At 39.5% G+C, this 21,059-nt stretch overlaps 1 protein-coding gene across 1 annotated transcript; it reads left to right on the top strand.

Moving 5' to 3' along the window:
• The first annotated feature begins 280 nt into the window (after positions 1-280).
• On the top strand, positions 281-20,488 carry ergic1 (endoplasmic reticulum-golgi intermediate compartment 1). Its single transcript, XM_062425425.1, has 10 exons — positions 281-419; positions 8,966-9,027; positions 11,872-11,944; positions 12,448-12,542; positions 15,051-15,175; positions 15,747-15,851; positions 15,951-16,011; positions 16,252-16,352; positions 17,188-17,310; positions 18,783-20,488. Exons 1-10 carry the CDS (start codon positions 400-402, stop codon positions 18,888-18,890), a joined length of 873 nt encoding a protein of 290 aa, XP_062281409.1. The 5' UTR covers positions 281-399; the 3' UTR covers positions 18,891-20,488.
• The last annotated feature ends 571 nt before the right edge of the window (positions 20,489-21,059 follow it).

The following is a 21,059-nucleotide window of genomic DNA, read 5'->3' as shown; positions in this document are numbered from 1 at the left end:
TAAATTAAATACGAATATAGGCAACATTAATTGACTGATTTGTATCGGAAAAAACAATACGAAACGTTCTTCCTGGTTTATATTTACGTATGTATTGTTTTAATTTGTATTTAATTTATTTTTTTACTATTTGACATTATTTTAAGCAACGACAGGTCGTTTCATTACACTTATAGGCGCTTAATGTAAACTACATACAAAGACCATGCACGGCTCTAACAGGAAACAGAATCACAGCACACCGGAGGTAGCTCTCAGCCAATAGGATTTTGCAAAGCGTCCTAAGCTGACGTCAGCCCGGTACCGATGAACAACCGGTATCATTGGAGAGAAAGCTGTGTGGTTGCCCGTTGTTTGTAGCTTTTGTCCGCTAATCCCCCTGTCAAACGTGCAAGCATCATGCCTTTCGATGTGAGGAGGTGAGTACGGGGCTTCCCTTCCCTTTGGTGGCAGATATGCGGGAATGGTGGCGGCGTTTTACGGTCTGCGAGCTCCGCATGAATTAATGGGTTGGCAAAGCATCGCCTGCTAATGAGCCAGTCAGAGTTGTAACGGGAGAGGTTCACATTTGGCATGAATGGGCTACATTGTTTTTGGGGGTGGTTGAGGTTTTGTTGAGTCGGGGGAGTGATGCTTTTTTGTGTGGACGTGCGCATGTGCAGGTCTGCTCATCCATCCTGAAGTGACAAACCTCACAGTGCTGTCACAGCTGCGTGATGGCCTGTCTCATTTACAACTTAAAGCTGTATAAGTCTTCCAATAAGTGTGAACAGTTCATTGAAACTTGATCAAAATCGCAATATGGCCTCGTGCAATTGTCAGATCACAGGAGGCATAATATTGGTTGAAGGTGTTAAAATACCACATTGTTGTGTTGCACAGATTTCTTGACCTACACATCATACTCTTCAGACTTTAGAAAACATCTTTGTTTGGTACAGATACCCACAAAAGTCCTGTCGTAATAATTTGAATATGTTTTTTTTTTTTTTAAATGTAAATGAGTGTAACTGTCTATCCATTTTTTTGCAGCTTATAGATGGATAGAGCAGGGGTAGGCTGGAGCAAGTCTCAGCTGACAGTGGGTGAGAGTTGGGGTACACCTGGGCAGGTCGCCAGTTAATCACAGGGCTGACATAAGAGACAGACAACCATTCACACTTACATTAACACCGCTTGACAGTTTAGGGTCACCAGTTAACTTAACCTGCTTGTTTTTGGTCCGTGGAAGGAAGCCAGAGAACCCAGAGAGAAACCACGCAGGCATGGGGAGAACATGCAAACTCCACACAGAAGGTCCCCAGCTGGCTGTTGGGTTCAAACCACCCAGAAACCCAGAATCCATTAAACATTCAAAAACAGTCAGAAATACACCTGACTACAGGCACTGCGGAGCTATTCAAAGACTTGGTATTAATACTTGTGCAACAGGCACAGAGTTAATAGTCACACCTGTAGAGCCGTTGAAACTGTCAATAGAGCACACCCTAATCAAAGTAAGGGACAGGATGTTTGCATACTATCAGGCAGCAGCAGATACTCATTGTATTCTGTTAAAATAGTATGGCGTTATGCAGAGCTGCAGCAAGGAAATCTTTTATTTTAATAATCAAATAATTGCTTTAAGTCGTTTTTCAAGTAAAAATGCCAAACATTTACTGTTACAAGGTTCTGTCATTACTGTACATTTAGTATTTTTGGGTTTTGGACTGTTGGTTGGACAACATAAGACACGAGGACGCCACCTTGTACTCCAGGATGTTGTGATGTTGTGATGTTGTGATGTTTTATTGACCAAATGATTCATCAATAATACAAATAATCATTAGTTGTAGTCCTAGTTTTATAGTACATTTTCAATAGCCACACTTAACCTAATCATAATTCCACGCTTTCCTAAATTTGACTAAAAAGTCTAAATTTCTTAAAAGTAAGCGATATAAAGTAATGATTTTTTGAGTATTCATCAGGTATTAGGTGAATAATTGATTAGTGTAAATGAAATGTGGAAAAATAGAAAACAAATGCCCATCACAGCTTCCCAGAGAACAGTGCGACAGCTTCAAAGTTCTTGTTTCATGTGACCAAAATCCAGATATTCACTTTACAATAATAGAAAAAGCTTAAACCAGAGAACATTGGAGAGCATTTTTTCACTGTTTTACTTGAAAAATGACAAAAAAATATGTCATTGATTATCAAAATAATCAATAATTATTTTTCAGTTAATCCACTTATTTCTTGAACTCTGTAATAAATAAAAAATTGTTAGTTTCGAAGACCACACACAAACCGTCCCTCAAATTCATCAGTGTTGCTCCAATTATACGCAGAAAACACAGATGTGTTGTATTGTGATACCAACAGGCAGGATCTGGTGTAACTCATTTGGACGACTACAGTAGCTGATCGGTGCCTGTGTGAGAGAGCAGATGTGTCATGGGGTTATCAAGTGTTCATGTCCTGCTCAGATGCTTCACTTGGTGCCTTCATTATACAAAGCCTGCATTGCAACAGCTGGACACGGCGTGATTGACCAACTGTTTCGATGTTTCTCATGAGTGTGTAACACCATCGATTACGTGCTGGGGTAGTACGTATTCCAAGAATGCTGTGCTGTACTGAGTATAGTAACCACATCAGAAGCACCATAAGTTTAGGTGAATGTTAAAGTAAGTTGGTGCTATTCTTGTGTTTTTATTATTTTTAACAAATCTCCTAAAAAGAGCAAAACCAGTATTGTGTTAGCGCATCTTGACTGCCTGACTTGTGTCTCTGTACCTTATTTACACCTACTGAACACATCAAACAGATCATACATAATTACATTTTTAATGAAGGCTCAGTCATTTTAATAAACAGCTGGGCCCTGTAGTTTTCAGCAAAATTGACTCAAACAGGAATAGATGGTGCTTTTTCGGGGGGACTATTTTATTCTGCGGAATGGTACACATCTAGTGAGTATTGACGGCAACGGGCTTGTGTGTGTGTGTGTGTGTGTGTGTGTGTGTGTGTGTGTGTGTGTGTGTGTGTGTGTGTGTGTGTGTGTGTGTGTGTGTGTGTGTGTGTGTGTGTGTGTGTGTGTGTGTGTGTGTGTGTGTGTGTGTGTGTGTGTGTCTTTAAGTCTTTAAGAATGTACTGAAAATATTTCCATTCATACTGATACTGCAGCGTCCATCATAACAATAATAACTGGCTGTATTCTGTTCATACCATTAGGCCTAAATCGAAGAAACTAGCAGTGTATTTCTGCCCACTCTTTGTTTTTTAAATAGTAGTGTTTTATAATACAAGTTTTGTATTGTGAGCCAAGTCAGAACTTTGTTTTGTTTTTGTTTCTTCATATGCAGGTTAGCATTCAGTCTGTTTCAATGGACCAATTGATTATTTGTTATATTGAATATCAGTTAGCTTCCACATTGTGATTGCTATAGAATAGCTGCATCCCCATCATGAACCAATCATCCATTAGGGCCAGTCTGAAACTGTTTAACTCCATTCAGAAAATATTATCAAATGAGTGACTTGAAAAAGCTGTCTAGCTCGCTAACATAAACACCTATATTGATATCCAATATATATAATATATATTTATTTTGAGTTTGTGTATCTGTTTATTAACCAAATGTAAGGTAGAGTGATTCTAGTAGTGCCAATTTGAAGTTTTAAGCACATTTTATGAAAATATTCTGCAATTATTTTGTCCAGAATAATCTTAACTTTAAACTTTCAAATCGACCCATACCTGTTCGTTACACATTTATCTGTTATTACATAATTGTGAGTGAATACATGAAAGGCTTTTATCCCCAAGTTTAATTGTACCCTCAGATTATGTCATGTATTGACACACGTAGGCCTTGTTTGGGCTGACCCGATGATGTAGTGTTTGCTCCTGTGACGATTAGATCACGATGACTTTAGAGCTTCATTCAGAGAGGATGCTCACAGTGTTTCGCACATGAATATCTCTTGATCTTGACGGTGATGGGTGACTTATTTGCTGTTTTGATAGCCTACTGATACACACTTAGAGCAGATGACTGGATAGAATCTATGTAAAGAAAGTTACATGGAGATGTGTGACTTATATAGCTCGTGATGTAAGATGATCGTATGTGAGACTAAGAACCATAACTGTCCATAATGTGGGTGTACTGTACATGGAATAGATCGAGTACTGACTCACTCTGACTCATTTGCTCGATATGATTTATTTAGCAACGCCCCCCTTTACGCAAACAAAAGAAAAAAAGCGGCCCTGTGCTTTCATTTCTTGGTGTCAGCAGAGCGATGCTGGTACACCATGTCCTTACTAAAAACAAAACATCGGAGCCCTTTTTTACAGAAGACTGAGCAGGAGGAAGTGACTGAGGGAGATGTGTTGACTAATTCAGGAAATTACAAACATCATTGATAGACCGAGAGGTGAACTCTCAAGAGGCAGAATTAGTATTCATGATTACAAAGTGTTCTGAGATGAGGAAATGAACTGAAACTGAGTTCACACCTCACCTAAAAATACATGTGTCAAAGTATATCAGAGGTTTACTTGAAGTATTTAAGTAAACTTCTGTCTTACCATATTACTTAACACATTTAAACTTAATATACTTTTCAGCAGGTGCCATTTAAAGTATGCTTTACTGTACTACGTCATAGATTGTTTATTTGATGAATGCACAGTGTTAAGTGTACATACAATAATAAGTATTTGTCAACAAAAATACATATACTGTTGAACAGTGATGCTTTAAGTGTCTTTAAAATAAACAAATCATACTGTGCTGTGCTTATAAATATTACAAATGATTCACATTTTTCCAGATGTATTACAATAATGTGTTTGTAATGCAACAAACAAAAGTTGCCCACATGATCACAGCTGAGTCTGCTTCGCTCTTTTTAATCTCAAGAAGCTCCTGGCTCTCATGGTCATATTCATCAGCCTTTTGTGGTGTAAGCCTGAAGCTGGCCCTGATAGCCTTTAATAGATGTGGTCACACATGAGAAGCTTCTTTATCAATTCTTAATCATTTTATTACCTTTCTTCTAATATTTATCTAATTTCATGACTGTGTTGGCCTCTGTCTTTGTTATTTGAGATAAAGATTTAAGAAAAGAAAAGGTACTTAACCAAATGTTATTGTATATCTGTAACAGAAGAATGATTTAATTCATCTCTGTTTTTCAACCTGACATTATGACAGTCGTGAGGTTAAGTGTAACTCAGTAAGTTCAGCTTTGCTTATGCCAAAGTCTCTCCACGTTTCAACTGCAATACTATGTTCAGTCCTGACCCAATTCTAGTATCACAGTGGGATGAGAAAAATATTTTGTTATCATCTAATATACCGCAGCTGAGTCAGTCTACTTCTGCTGGCATCCATCCAGAGTTTACAGATGAAAATTAGTTTTATCAGGCGCAATAAATGTATTGCACAATCCACTTATGTAAAATGATATTTTACTGTTAAACATTAAACTTAATTGTATAAAATGTCAGTGTACTGACAAAGTAAACTTTACTTTGAATTAAATAATTACAAATAACTACATTAAAAAAACTGTACAAAAAAGGAACCTATATGTTCAACTTGATTTAAGAAAAAAGATAAAATGCACATAAAATGGTGCCTATATAATTTAATTTATTTTTAAGATATTGGTGCATATTGGAAAACACGTGGCCAATACCGATATATCTGTGATAGGCTAATGCCGGCCGATAATATTGGCTGACCGATATATTGGTCGGGCTCTAATAACGATGATTTTTTAAAAACAACTACATTTTTTTCAGTACGTCATAATATAACACACCAACAGTGAGGTAATACTGGTATATTTATCATGACATTAATTTATATCGCATACCTGTAACTTTAACTGTAACTCACACCTTGTGTCCAGATATATCCACTGTATCCGACTGATACTCTTTGCAATTCACATGTAACATTAGTTGCCAGCTTGTGTCTCATGTAAGATTTAGTTTCCTCACTCACTTTCGAATTTAGCAGTGGAAAATTGTGACTGCTAAATATATGTGTTGGTGCTTGTGCAGCTATTGTGTGCGTTTGCAGCACGTACGGACTTCAAAACTGTGTTTCAAAGTTAAAATGAACTCAGCTGTCACTTTTAATGAAGTTTGAGCAATTGAGAGAATAAGTACAGTATGTCAAACTTAATATACAGATTTTTGTGAAGTTTGATTTTTAAATGTACAAATAAACAGTTTATATCTGGGTAATATAATATAGGTAACTTTGATAGTTTAATAGTATAACATTTCTGTTTCCCAAAGACCAAGATGCAACCTAAAATGTCGCGTTTTATCCCAATAATTGAAGACGAAGAAAGACTTGGACAACACTCAAAAAGTCAGTTTGGAGTCCTGTCCTAGTTCTTTTTTTATTATTGACTACTTTAAGTATCCAGCACCCAGATTTCATGGTATTATTGTGAGTTATACACATTGGAACAACAGTCCACAACCCAAAGATATCCAGTTTACTTTACTATATATACTATATATATAGACTAAAGGAACCAGATATTCACATGAAGCTGGTATCAGAGAATTTAAATATTTATTTATTATCACAACAGCTGCATTCATTTTCTGACAATGGACTAACTGTTGCAGACCTTGAATTTACATGGATCCATCCTAAATTTATGACCCATAAGGATACACTTGATGTGCACAAGTCTTATATGTGTAAAATAAGATCAGTGGCTTCTCTTTGAGATTTAAATAGATTACATCTAAACAGTATTTCATATAGTTAAATTTATACACTTTTATATCCCAAAACTTGCCAACTTTTCAAGCACTAGCATCTTGTTTCTATTAGAGATTTTTGGATACCATTTTTGTTCCCTTCCTGATACCGATTCTGATGTCTGATCTTGTGTATTGGCTGAGTACTTATCCAATACCATTGCATTTTTAAAAAAAACAACAACTAACAACTATATAATATTAATTATAATACATTCATACTAACAGCTGTATGAATGTGATATGATTTCTATCATTTGCAAATGCTTCATAAGATCGCTGGTGTTGAAATTGGCAACACTACTGCCGCCCCTTGAAACTAAAGCCTTGCATACTACACAGGTTACTATTTTATTGGTGGGACTATGCAGTGTAAAATATTGCCAAATTGCTGACATTTTGCTAGCGGCTAACATTACCATAACAGAGAATTTGATTCCTCTTCCCCACTCTTCAACAGTAGTCGCAAGTGACTACACAGTGCAGCTTGCTGTGTAGGCTGCTGTTTTGGAGCAGCAAAGAAGAATTCAGTGCAATGATTGCCGGTACCTGGAGGTATTCTCTGATACTGGTATTAAAACAACTGTAATTTCTGTCTTGATTTGAGTTTATCCAAAGAGAGTTGACAAGATTTCCTAAATAACATGGATCATGCCTTTTCCCCTCACAGTGAAACACACAGGAGAGCATGAAGCCTCCTGTGGGTCAAATTGATGGAGTTTCAAGGCTTTACACATGACAGTGTTTTTCATCACTAAAGCAGGCCTGCTCCACCCGCCTGGTTGTCTGGAGGTCAGTGTGGCTGGGTGGACAGGAGGTGAGAAAGGAGACATGACCCCTGCACAGTTGAGGTTTAACACTCAGGAAATGTGTGACTCTAGAAGTATTCTGAGCCTGATACTGAGATCCACTGCACTAAACTTCCAGCCAGGTCTGCTATTAACACACAGTGAGCTAATGGGGCCATGCCTGTGGGAAGCTGAGAGAGAGGGATGCTGGTTAGGGTGTTTAGGACTCTGAGGGTCCTTGTGCTGCAGATGAAAACAAAGAGAGGAGAGAAAGCAAGTGAAGCAGCAGGTTTTGGGCCGAACAGGAAGCCCTCCCTCCCACTTCCTCCCCCACCCTGAATTGCATCAGCTGTGATTATTTCCCTGGTCGCACTCGGTGGAAGAAATGTGAACAGATGTGACTGTTTTGGAAGGGGATGAGGAAGGAGAGTGTGAGAGGGAGAAAAGGAGAGCAGTGGGTGGTGCCTGCGCTGTCAGCGTTGGAGTTTGGGTCGAAAATGTTTCACTGCCCAAAAAGGACATGCGCGAGAACTCGTGAACCTAAATAGTTTTAGTGTTAAGTAGCAGATTCCCCCCCTCCGCCCCCCGCCTCATCTCCCCAAATAGGCAACAACAGCATTTCACAAGAGTAGAGTTTATTGTGTCAGGTGGTAACGATCCTCCTCCGCCACTGATTCACTGATACATGCACAAAGTTAGATTTTCTGAAAATATCCAAGGAGATGCAAACGTGTAAAATAAAGATTTCGATAGACAAAATCCACAGTGTGCCTCTGTCTCTGATGGTGGTACGATGTAGGTTCCACTTAATGCCAAGAAAATCAAACCATATGATTTCATTTGTTACAAGAGATGTGTTTATATTTTCATTGGAGTGTCTGTGTGTGTTCGTGTGTATGTATGTATGTGTGTGTGTTTTTTTTGTGGGCGTTGTGTTTCCCTGTGTATATGTTGAGTGTCAGAGACCTTTGTTGGGGTTAGGTCAGAATTGCAAGGCAGACATTCAAAGGACGAGGTGTGTGTGTGTGTGTGTGTGTGTGTGTGTGTGTGTGTGTGTGTGTGTGTGTGTGTGTGTGTGTGTGTGTGTGTGTGTGTGTGTGTGTGTGTGTGTGTGTGTGTGTGTGTGTGTGTGTGTGTGTGTGTGTGTGTGTGTGTGTGTGTGTGTGTGTGTGTGTGTGTGTGTGTGTGTGTGTGTGTGTGTGTGTGTGTGTGTGTGTGTAATGGCTGTGGTCCAGAGCTAACATTCCACCACTCTTCTGTAATATTGCACAGCCTGATGGGTACAGAATGTGCTTCTTTTCTCAGCACGTAGTGTTTACGTTTCCTTTTTTTTTTTCTCACCCCCCTCCCCCTTTCCCTTTTTTCTCCCTTTCTTTCTTTCTCTCCCCAGATTTGATATCTACAGGAAAGTGCCAAAAGATCTCACCCAGCCCACTTACACAGGAGCTTTCAGTAAGTGCACATTGTTTATAATTTTTTTATGAAGCTTGGGTTTCCAGATACCCACTGGACATTACCTGATTCATTACTGAAAACGATGTAATAACGGACAAAACAATGTTCAGTGCGTAATTCCATATTTTGGGAAATCCACTTATTTGCTTTCTTGCTGAAAGTGGAATGTGTGCTATCATCTAACTCTTGACAAGAACACAAATACGCAACATTATCAAGATTTCTTTCAATGTTTCTGTTCACAGTATTCATAATAAACCTTTTGGTAATTTCACAAGCTAACATAGCCATGAATGGTCATAATAGCATGGCTTTGTTGCAGTGATTTCAATATGTTTTCAATTTGTGTGTTGTTTTAAAAATGGGCTGCAAAAAAACATTTGGACTCATCCAAATAGTTCTTTTTCAATTATCGGTGGAACTTTTGTTTGTATTTATTTCAACCAAAGTTTGGCTGTCTCCACTGTTTGCAAAGCCTACATCTCTAAAATGGCAAAAAGTAGTGTCAAACGTTCTAACTCCAGCAGCAGTGATAAAGAAATGCTGCTTCTGTGTGCAGTTTTCATCGAGTAAGAAGAAACAGGTAAGAGTCACTGCTCAGTGGGGTGGTGATATTGAGGAACATTTTAAGAAGGGGGGAGGAGTTGACAGCTGTATTCAAGTACCTGCCTGTCCCAGCAGTGAGGTTACATCCTGATGGAGTCAGTCAGTATGGGGTAGTAACCTGTTATAGCACAACCAGTATGATAAGAATGTTAATGATCATGTTCTTTCATCACCTCAGGCACCTCAGAAGTCATCAGTGGAAATCTAAATGTGTTTCCTGGCAGGTCATGTGGTTTCCTGCCTATCATCTATAAGTCACTGTGTATTCAAGGATTCTATTGATTATTCACCGTTTGATAAAATGCAAAAGACCTGATGACACAGTTCTGCTTCCTCAGTCATCCCTAAGTATTGGTTATTCATTGTTCAGCTGATGACAGCAACCAAATCATCAGCCTCAACCAAAACTGACAGGATGCATAAGCAGTGCTGTCGATGAATAGCCACCAGTTTTGAGCAGATTAGAAACACCTTCCTGGATGACAGGGAAGAGAATGAAGTTGCTAAAGATATACACCACAGTTTCCACCCAAGAGGAAGTGGATGGAAGTTCTTTCTGTTCTCGAGTCGACACCCTTCCTGTCTCCATCCACTGTCTCGCGGTGAGGGCAGTGGGTTGATGTGGATATTAGACAACTGTTATTGCTTCATCCGCCGCAGGTCAGCTTACCGTTTGGCTAGTGTGGTTCAGAGGTAACCAGAAACAGACTCCCCCTATTCACAAAAGGTCAAATATTTGACCCCGTCTGCTTTTGTTATTCTGTTTTAGGGCCACATTCCACTGAGTATTTACTTTGAACAATACCTGTTTTTGCCACCGCGGTTTCCGGAGCCCTTCTTGCTTTGGACATAGTGCTTGTGTGTGTGTACATGTGTATAAATCTGTTGTTCCACTGATCTTTCTGTTATAATATTTGTGTGTCCTGCTTGTGCTGATAGAATATTCTCATTTGTCTTTGTTCTGTGTGGAAAGTGGGCCTTGGGGTAGTAGAATAAACAAAAAAAGGTACATCTGATTACGGAAATGCAAGGCCAGTCTCCGATGTCACCGACTGATTCATGGTGTTATTGTATCCGATTCTTTGTGTCATAGCTCTGAGAAAGAAAGCTTCTTCTTTTGGTAAAAGGAGACAACTTTTTTGTTTCCACGTGTGAGCAATGGGAAGGATGAGTTTAAATGAAAAAAAAACACTCGTGATATCGTTTGTAAAGCTTGTCAGTGTTTCCATTACAGTGTTGTTATAGTTTAAATAAGAAGGTCATTACTCTGATGCTTAGTAATCCTCTTCCAGTATTGCGCTCTTTGAAGCTTCAGAATGAATTACTGTACAAGCCTTTTGATGAACCTGAATTGGTGACCTATGTGTCATAGAGACACTCCCTATTGTTTTGTTAGTTAAACATTACCTTTTGCAAAAGCCTGCACCAGCCGCAAGTTTGGCTGTGACGCCCCGCAAACCACAAAGTCATGTGACTGTGTGATCCTAGGAGACGGTTGCCACGTAAACACACCTCACCTGCTGAGGCGAGAGCTCTGTGGTCGACACTCTCGTCATACCAGATAGACCACAGTCGCGCAGACAGATCAGTTCCCTCCATATTTATCTTAGTAAACACATGACAACATTTTATATGACCCTTCAGCTGATTAGTTTGACATATGAAATGAAACAGACAGCCTGGCCGCTTCTCCTTTTAAGCTTAGACTTTATTTTGGCACAGAATGAACAAGAGCACTTATTATTGAAGGGTAATACTCCTAATTTGGTTTCTTTCAAGCTTTTGGTGAAATCCTGCTTAGTTAACCTGCTCTGCAGGAGCCATTTTTGGTGTGGGTGATTATCATTGTTTGTCTCAGGAAGGAAACTTAAAATGAGCTGTTTGTAGGACTTATGTAGTATGACCTCACCTCTCTCAAAGCAGATATGCTGTAATGGCTGCCTGTTGTGCTGGTATTTAATGTGTAATTAGTGTAGGAGGATCTTTAAAAACCTGCGTAATGGCAGGCTTAACACCATCAGTAAAACAGCTATTTAGGGAAACATTTTACAGCCGATGTGATTTCATTAATGTCAATAGCTTAGGTCAGCCATGCCCCGCTCATTCGGTTTGCATCATTCTTTGAAATACTGGTGTAATTTGAGATTAATGTGAAATAGGTGCCATATGTAATGACGACTGTGTCTAAAGTTTAAGCAAAGTCCTCATTCTGACTTTCTTCCTCTCTGCCCACAGTTTCCATCCTCTGCTGTGTCTTTATACTCTTCCTGTTCCTGTCTGAGCTGACGGGATTCATAGCCACTGAAATGTAAGTATCACGCGTTAAATCTCTGAGTAAGCGCTCCTCTTGTAATATCCTGTAGCTAAAACACACTTCATCAACAGGCAGGTCCGTCGTTGCCACGCACAGGACCTGCAGTGTGAAATACACAAGACAGGGACTTAATCTTGAATGTCAATGCCCCCATTATGATGTATGCTGCTCGGCCTGTGTCGTAATCAACAAACGTCAATTTTCTCACAGGAAATTGGCTTCATGCATGCGTCAGCCTCCTGCCAATGTGTAATAAGGGATGACTTGGGGAGGGCGTAACAAGAAGGAAATTACACTGATGGCAATACTCAAATGCTCTGTCCTCACAATTTGGTAAAAGATGAATCCCCAACTTTTTAAGTGGTGTGCAAAGAATGTATTTTGGGGGAAGAAAACTGTCTTTTTCTGACTCAGACTGACTTTTTAAAAAAAACTTTCATTAAAAGATTTGTTTTGAATGACATTTCTAACTGCTTTCTCTTTTTTCTGTCACACAGTGTAAATGAACTATATGTGGATGATCCTGATAAAGACAGTGGTGGGAAGATAGATGTGAGTTTAAACATCAGTTTGCCACACTTACACTGTGATTGTGAGTATATACATAATATATACATATATACAACTCTCAATTTCTCTGCACTACATTTCCTGTTTGTATGTTTTCCTTTTCATATTGTTTATGGCCTCTTTTTTCACCCCTGCTTGTTATTACCAGACGGTATCACACTTGTATCATTTGCCATGCCCTATCATAACACGGCATATTGGAAAAAGATAAATGATTCCCTAGATAAAGCCTCTCAAAACCTCATAATGGTTTGTTTATCTGGCTGTGTTGTGGCACGCTCCTAGATAACGCTAGACTTTAGCCCAGCCTCCCGCCTGCGTCGCCTCTGTTTGATCTCGTGCTTGCCACACAGTCGCAATCTGCGTTTGACACAAAGTGGTCTTTGCTGGCTCATCTGCTGTAGTCCGATGTCAGGAGTGGGTAGGGCATCTGAGCCGTGCCAAGACGGAGAGCAGTCACCGGTTATTTGCTCATCATGACTCCCCACAGAAACTATGCCCAATGACAAATCAAACAGGCAACTGAAGCCACACACACACCACATCCACGCGCACATTGGCGAAGCTCGGGCAGCCAGCCCAAAAAACGCACACATTCATCCAGTTCGAGCCATATCCAAAAATGGCAAAGCTAATAAAATGCTTGTGTGAAAAATTAAGTCCAGATTTCTGCGAGCGAGGCTTTGGCATGCGGGCAGCTGCTGGCCATGTGTTGAGACGAGCTCACTCGTGGCATGCCTAAACAAAGGCCGTTTCCAATTAAAGCTCTTGATGATTGTGTGTATGGTGGTTTTGTTTATTTGCAGGTTTTTTTTGCAGAGATGTGGGGGCCCTCTTACTGTAAATACCAGCTCAGACACGTTGGTCTAACCAAACTGCAGCTGCAATGTAATGAGATAAATATGTTTACCGTCCCCTCTTCTCCCAGCGAATTAATGTTGTACATCAGTATATTTTCCAGGCTTTCAAACTGTTTGTCATCCATTACAAATTTACTCAGATGGGAGAAATCATTTCATTATGGAAAGCTGGCATTTCCATCTCTTTTTACTATTTATCTGCTGTGCTATTCCAGAGTGAAACACCGTCTCCCTCCACTGACCTTTACGGATTGCCAGGTCTTTATTTGTGACTTCATGGAAAAGCAGAACCGCGTGTTTATAACCTTATAATAATCCCCCCCACCCCCCCCCCCCCCCCCCCTCCCCACTCTGGATCCACTTTAAGTGAACACACTTCCAGTTCTAAATGTCTTAAAAAGGAGAACAACCAGCCCACACACACACACACACACACACACACACACACACAGCAGCAGACTTGACTTATATTTGTGCGCTATATTTTGAGATCGAGGGTTAGACTTGGGGAGGGGATTTGAAGTTGTCTTGAATGTCAAAGGTCAGACAGGCAGCATGTGGAGGTTTTAGTACACATCCAGCAGACGTCCCTCTCTGCGCTGTCAGCCAACACATTGCCAGCCTCTGAAAATAGGCCACTGCCAGTGTGCCGACGCACAGCGGCCTGCAGGAGGGAGGTCTAGATGGAAAAACACAGACATAGAGAGGAGGGCTGAGTGGTACTGACAGCAGAGGTGGTCTGTTTGGGCTTCGTGTATTTACTTTGTGGGTCATACTCTGCAGTGACGCTCAGAATTTCTCTCTTTATTCTTCTCTTTCTCTATTAACAAAAAAGTTGGTTTTGTGAATGTGAAAAGAAAAGGGCTTCGACTAAAGATTATTTTCATTCTCAGTTACTTGTTTGATGAATCATGTCATCTTTAATGAGTCAAAAAACTGGAACAAATGCCCATCTTCAAATAGTTTGTTTTGTGTTACTAACAGTCCAAAACACAAATATTTTCACTTGGTGATAATTCTTGTTCTGATGTTTATTGATTGTTTTTGGTAAATTTGAGTTATTATTATTACTTTATTATCTAAAGGCTAAAAATGATCAAAATCAATTTAAACAACTAAACAACCAGCACATTTTCTCATTTAAGAACTGGAAAATGTTTCATATAGAGCTGAAAGTTGATCAAGTGAAAATGTATTTAACAATTTTGATCATCAATAAAATATTTAATTAAGAATACATTCTCTGCTTCCTGCTTTTCAAATATGAACATTGTTGTTGGTTGATAGTTTTGGATTATTAATCTGAAAAAAACAATCAATTTGATGACGCCACCATGGCCTCTGGAAACATGTGATTAGCATCACTGATTATTTTTTGAAAATGTTCAGACTAAAATCATGAAAATATAAATAGACGAATCACTTCTGAAAATAATCGTTAGTTCCAGGGCTGCTTTGGTATTTTTGCATAATAAATGACATAAACAATTAATCAATTCTCAAAATTGTTGTTAATTCATTTTATATTAATTTGTCAGTCAATTATCACAAGAAAAATAAAAATTTAGAACAAGCAGAAGACACTATATGACCACTTTGCCTCACATTCTTTCTAATTCAGTGTGCATTTTATTTCTCTCCCGTTGTTTTTGCCTCGTTTTTTATTACAGTGGTGGGTTTGGACATCCAAGATGAGATGGGCCGCCACGAGGTCGGTCACATAGACAACTCGATGAAGGTTGCTCTCAATCAGGGAGATGGATGTCGCTTCGAAGGAGAGTTCACCATCAACAAAGTAAGGCCTCATCATGCACTGGATTGGAGAAGAATAACTCACGCTCACTACTACAGGAATTATTTGCTTTATGTGTCTCTTCAGAGAAATATAAAAGTGCTCTATGTTTTGTGCTCAGTAAGTGGATAAGAGGCCTGATATTTTGTGGGACTGTACTGTATGTTTATTTGTCTTGGACATGAGTTAAACATTGAGGCAGAGCCCCTGTCTGAGACCTGCTTCCCCTTCAAGCTAAACTGAGTTATGTTAAATGGGATCAGTTTCATATGACAGTGCACAGCAGTCTGGGTCCTGTGAAGCCCTGTTTGTCCCATTGTGCGCGTCAGTCTTTCCATTACACTTAAAATGATTAACCCAGCAGTTGTACATTTAACACTCTTGCTCATGGAATAATTGGAAATATGTGAATCATGTTATGTGAGCAGATTTGTCTTCCGGCGGAACATTTAGTTTCTGACCAAGTGTGCATGTGCCTTGGTCATTAGTTAACTAAATATGTTGCAGGTACTCGGGGGTGTCACTGAGACAAAATGAAGTAGCTCTGCGTGTGTGTGTGTGTGTGTGTCTTCAGGTGCCAGGAAACTTCCATGTGTCGACACACAGCGCTACAGCCCAACCTCAAAGCCCTGACATGACCCACATCATACACAAACTGGCCTTTGGAGAGAAGCTGCAGGTAGAGAAGCACACTTTGACTGAAACACACACCCATGTAAACAGATGTAAAGCACATAAGATCTATTAAGGCTAAACACTGATCACTTACCCCTCACAGGTTCGAAAAGTCCAAGGCGCCTTCAATGCGTTAGGAGGAGCTGACAAGCTGTCATCTAATCGTACGTATGCACACTGCTACTGCACATAGCACCACTGCTGTGTGACATTACTAAAAGTCTGCATGCTGACGTAGGATGATACAAGTATATGTGACACTTAGTGTACGGCTATTGAACTGAAACTGAATGGAAACTTGCAGACGGAAGGGCTCCAGCGAGTTGCGTCACTATCAAAGATGCATCTGTTTTTGTGCACTGAAGAAGCCTTTTTTCATTAAAATAACTTTGTTTCCCTTGCAGCTCTGGCCTCACATGACTACATACTGAAGATTGTACCAACAGTTTATGAAGACCTTTCAGGCAAACAGAGGTTCTCCTACCAGTACACGGTAGCCAACAAGGTGCTGTATTCCTGCTATGAAGCTTTCTTTTTTACTTTCCTCTTTTCCTATTACAGTAGGTCATATGTTGTTTATACACTTGTCATGGAAGCAGTTGGACCTTCCCAACATATGGCCAGAGTATATATCACCATGTTAACATGTGCACTCACCCGGAAGTAAAAGCTCACCCCTAGTGACTGGAAACACTCCCTAGATGTCAACAAACCATAAATGCAGTTCCTAGAACTCTGTTGACTGACAGCTGGGTTTGAAGTTTGGAGTAATAACAGTGCAGGTCAGCTGTGAAGCAGGAAGGATGAGGGCCTGAGAGAAATATTCCGAAATCTCACTGCCAAAACATAAATAAAGGTCCAGCTGACGTACACATCCGGGCTTGGAGTGCAGCAATGACTTTTTTTTTCCATGTTAAATTTATTAATTTTGTCAAGTTTATACTTATGGTAATTTAGGATGGATTTTTGCAGAAATGGGATTTGTATAAACTCAATGATAGTCATTTCATCACATAACAATAACTCACAGCACATAGCCTCCTCCCACTTACTTCATCTGAGTTTTATTCAGCCAAAATTCATTTTCAGTGAATCATTTATGACTTTAGAGTGACTTTAGCCGAAACCAATTTTTTCTAATGACTCATAAACACTGCTGCCACCACTGGAGATAAGGATGAAATTACAGATCAATCTGTAATTTCATCCTTTCATCTAGAGCAGTTGCTCTAAATGGATTTCTAAACATAATAGGATTAAGCGCCTCATTGTTGATTAGATAAATTCCCTTGCCAGGCAAAACACATTCCAATTTGTAACACAGTCTCTTTTTTTTTCAGGAATATGTAGCTTACAGCCACACGGGCAGGATCATCCCGGCCATCTGGTTCCGATACGACCTCAGCCCAATCACAGTCAAGTACACAGAGAGGAGACAGCCCCTGTACCGCTTCATCACAACAGTGAGTGAATTCTGTTCTGGGTTTTAATAGGTCAAAAATCCCTTAATTATAGTCAATGTATTACAATTCAAGACAGGACCAGTTTTGAGTCAGGTGCCCAAATGAACATTGAAACTGGTCTTGCTCAATGTAATAATTGCTCCTGTTCATACTGATCATAAGATAGTGACTTTATCTGACTCATTTGGGTGGCTGAAGCTTTATATTAGCTTCAAATAAACGTATAAATACATTTTAAGGCTTTTCTAATGTTCAATATGAACAAGAGGAATGATTACAGCAAGAAAGACATGTCAGTGTTCATTTGAGCACCTGGATATTGTTTTAAGGACCAACTGAAAATTTGTGAGCCCATCTTTAAAGGCCTCAAATTGAGTAAAAAATATGTTTTAAGGTTTTAAATGTTATTTTAAAGCAGCAGTGATTATATATTTTCCATTGACTCCATTTCCATATACTATAGGAAAAAATGACTAGTGTGAAAGGAGATGCTTGAGTATTACCTGACTCATCAAATGTTCTCAGCTGTATGGGTCACATTAGCATCTTTTAGCTTATTATTTTGGTTTTACACCCCATAGCCCACCCATTACATCGAAAAAACCTCTTAAAAATAAACCCACTGTACACTACATGCCCAGCAAAACAAACAGCAGACAAGCTACTTAACTTAGTGGCACATTTAGCAGCTAAAGAGCCAGATATTTCCCTCAGGTGTTTGGTGGAGGGCAAAAAAGGACTAACAAGAGAGTGCATACTGGATTTACATCCATTGGGTAGTAAACTCCAAATGAATGCACATGTTGCTGCTTGTCTGCTGGATATGCGCAAAGCCAACTGTATGCTAACACATTTATATGAGCTACATCAACTTAATAAGTTGATAATATGTCAGTGTTTTGTTTACCGTGTGTCAACTCCCCACCCTCCCCCAACCAAATAAATCAGTTTCTTTTCTTTTTGGGTATGAAACTGTACGTGTAGCTTTCCATCCACTGACACCCCCCACCCCCCATCTCAGGTTTCTTTTTTTTTCTTTGGCCTCATAAAAGGTCTTTTAAATTTAACATCCCAAATCCCTTTTGTCTTCATCTGCCTCCACCTGACTCTTGGCTGAGAAGGTATCACCTCATCTGGAAAGTCTCCTGCTGACTGATAATGAGGTCAGCATTAAATTGGCTGCTTAGCTGATGAGCTGCAGCATTGCTGGTCTTTTGTGATGTTTAGGTCTGTCATGACTTTAAGGCATGGGCAAGAGATGAGTATGCTCATAGCGTGATCATGAGTCATGGCTCAAGATTGTGAGTCAAGCTTAAGCAGGGCTCTTTGCTGTATTCTAGCACATACTGAAATGTCATTGTAATGTATCATTGTGATTAAAACCAGCTGATATCCAGCCATTTATAACCATTGAAAGAAATGTCCAAAGCTTTCAAATGGAGAGTCTGACAGAGAGAATTGTTTTTCTGTAGATCTGTGCCATCGTTGGAGGGACGTTCACGGTCGCAGGCATCATTGACTCCTGTATATTCACCGCTTCAGAAGCCTGGAAGAAGATCCAGATAGGAAAAATGTCCTGAGGACCACTCCTCAACCCGTCTAACATCTTATTTATAAGTTCAGGGTACCTAGCCTGTTAGTTAAATCCAATCCAGCTCGAACCAGCTTCCTTGTGGATGACCAATGAAGTGGCTCCAGCACTCGATCTAACTACCAGGCTAGGTGGCCACATCTCCGTTACTGAAGCTCCTCTCAGTGCTCCATCTGCTCTGGCGACGTGTGGACGCTGACTATCACATGTCTGCTTCCTCCGTCTTCAGTGTCAGGAGAGGAGAGGGAAGCTGTTGTGTTACTGTGGAGATGAAGTCTAAAGTACTTTGTGTCAGGGTACAACCAGTATAGGTATTTGAAGGCTGCAGCTGATATTTTTAGAATGAAGTAAAAAGAAAAAATGCTGATATTATGTGATGAAATGCAAAATCATGGCACCAAGACACAAATCTGTCTGCTCTATATATTATCAATCATAGGGAAGCTTTGGAATTATGGGTGAAATTAAATTGTATGATTTACTGTTAAATCACATAAGTCCTGTGTTTGGATCCCCCATACTGCAAAAGGGACTAGTCATTTGAAGGAAGTGTTTGGGTTTATAAACCTCTACGTGGCATAAATACCTGAACTCTAAAGTGTTCCTGTTACCTACACTGTCTCTAAAACTTTTGTACTATGTTACATGATCTCTTTTTTTCAGCTCATCTCCTATTTTTATCTCTCAGTATTAAAACCGTGTGCCTTTAGGTTTGCTGTTCCACTTCACCAAATGATCATCCGCTCTCATTTTATTTCTCTGTGGCTGCAACCAAAAGCAGCATTTTCACAGGATCTTTCATGCTTGTTACAGCATGCTATAGCATCTATTTAGATTCAGGTTTCAGACATGTATTCTTCAATACAGTCATCATTGTCTTAACTTTCTGTCCATTTTTTACCAAATCGTTAATCAACACTGTTAAGTCCTTGTTTAGAAATATGTGCGGAAAAGATACTTTGTCATTCAATTTCAGTGTTTGCCAAAAATGTAGTGAATGTTTAGTTTTTTCTATGAGAAATTGATTTTGTTTGATTTGATTTACATGGTACATACATGTGTTGACTGATGGGGTTTATTTTTTAAATGAAGTTGTTAAATGTAAAAGTTTGGCTCTTTGCAGAGAGATTTTGTAAGCCAAGATGTTTTTTTTTACTCTTGGGTCTCTTTTTTTTTCTTTTATACTGTTGAATGCGCAGCTTTTCTGATCCAGGACAGTGATAATCACAGATCCTCAAAACCGGTCTTTTTACTCTAAAGGTCATCCATTTCATCTTGTCTCAAATTACTCTGTAATGCCATTTGTTCCTCAAGTAAAGGCATTATAGAAGTTACTGTTGCATTTTCATGTTGCTCTAAATTGTCTGCAATTTATTTCCTGTTTAAACAGGTTTCATTTTGAGTGTAACTGCTCTTGTGATGGTTCATGTAAATATAGATATGACTCATCTGATTTCCCTTTTGAGATCTGTGTTACATACCTCAAAATTGAGATTTTATTTTTCCAGCCTAAAAAGAGGCAAGAAATTTGTCAATTTAATTTAAAACTTTAAAGGAGCCAGCTTATGGTGTCCCGGTTGTTTCAAGTTGCCAGTTAAAAAACGTTCTTCCTCCTGAAACAGTGTCCAGTTTCAGAATCCAGAAGCAAGTCCAGTTTACTGAAATTTATGCTGGTGCCTTTATCAGCAATTGTTCCTAGAAACTGAAAATAGAACCTTTGCACCTCTCATTTCCAAACATTAACTTGGTTTCAGTGTGTATATGTCGCAGACTTTGCACCTAGACACTGCTTTTTCCCCCTCAGCTGGCTGCCAGAGTCAACACAGTGCAGGCAGATTGTCATTTGTGATGTGAGCACATAAGAGGGTGTTAAGCTGTCACAGCTGTCATCATGCTTACGTCCAGCTTTGATAAGAGGTGCTTTAGTGTGACTCACTCCTATTCGCTCTACATCCCTCTGTTTACTTCCGTCACTTATTCCTTGTTCTAGGTGTTGTGTAGCCAAACATCTCCACCTCCACTAAATGATACAGATTCACAAATGTCTGCACAATTCCTTAATTGGTCCACCGCATGGATCATCACAGAGCTTGTGGCTCTAGCTCACTGGGGACCTGTGATTTATCATAGCATGGCAAATGCAAATTTGCATTTAGAA

The sequence above is a fragment of the Scomber scombrus genome, chromosome 9 (genome assembly GCF_963691925.1).
Source record: "Scomber scombrus chromosome 9, fScoSco1.1, whole genome shotgun sequence".
Lineage (NCBI taxonomy): Eukaryota > Metazoa > Chordata > Actinopteri > Scombriformes > Scombridae > Scomber > Scomber scombrus.
Note: the sequence above shows the minus strand (reverse complement) of the source record. Positions and strands in the feature narration are given on the sequence as shown.

Excerpts from the sequence above, each read along its gene's own strand:
- ergic1 (XM_062425425.1), top strand. The coding sequence starts at position 400 with ATGCCTTTCGATGTGAGGAG. Across the intron at positions 9,028-11,871 it reads CACTTACACAGGAGCTTTCA|TTTCCATCCTCTGCTGTGTC; the intron begins GTAAGTGCACAT and ends CTCTGCCCACAG. Across the intron at positions 16,012-16,251 it reads TGACAAGCTGTCATCTAATC|CTCTGGCCTCACATGACTAC; the intron begins GTACGTATGCAC and ends TTTCCCTTGCAG.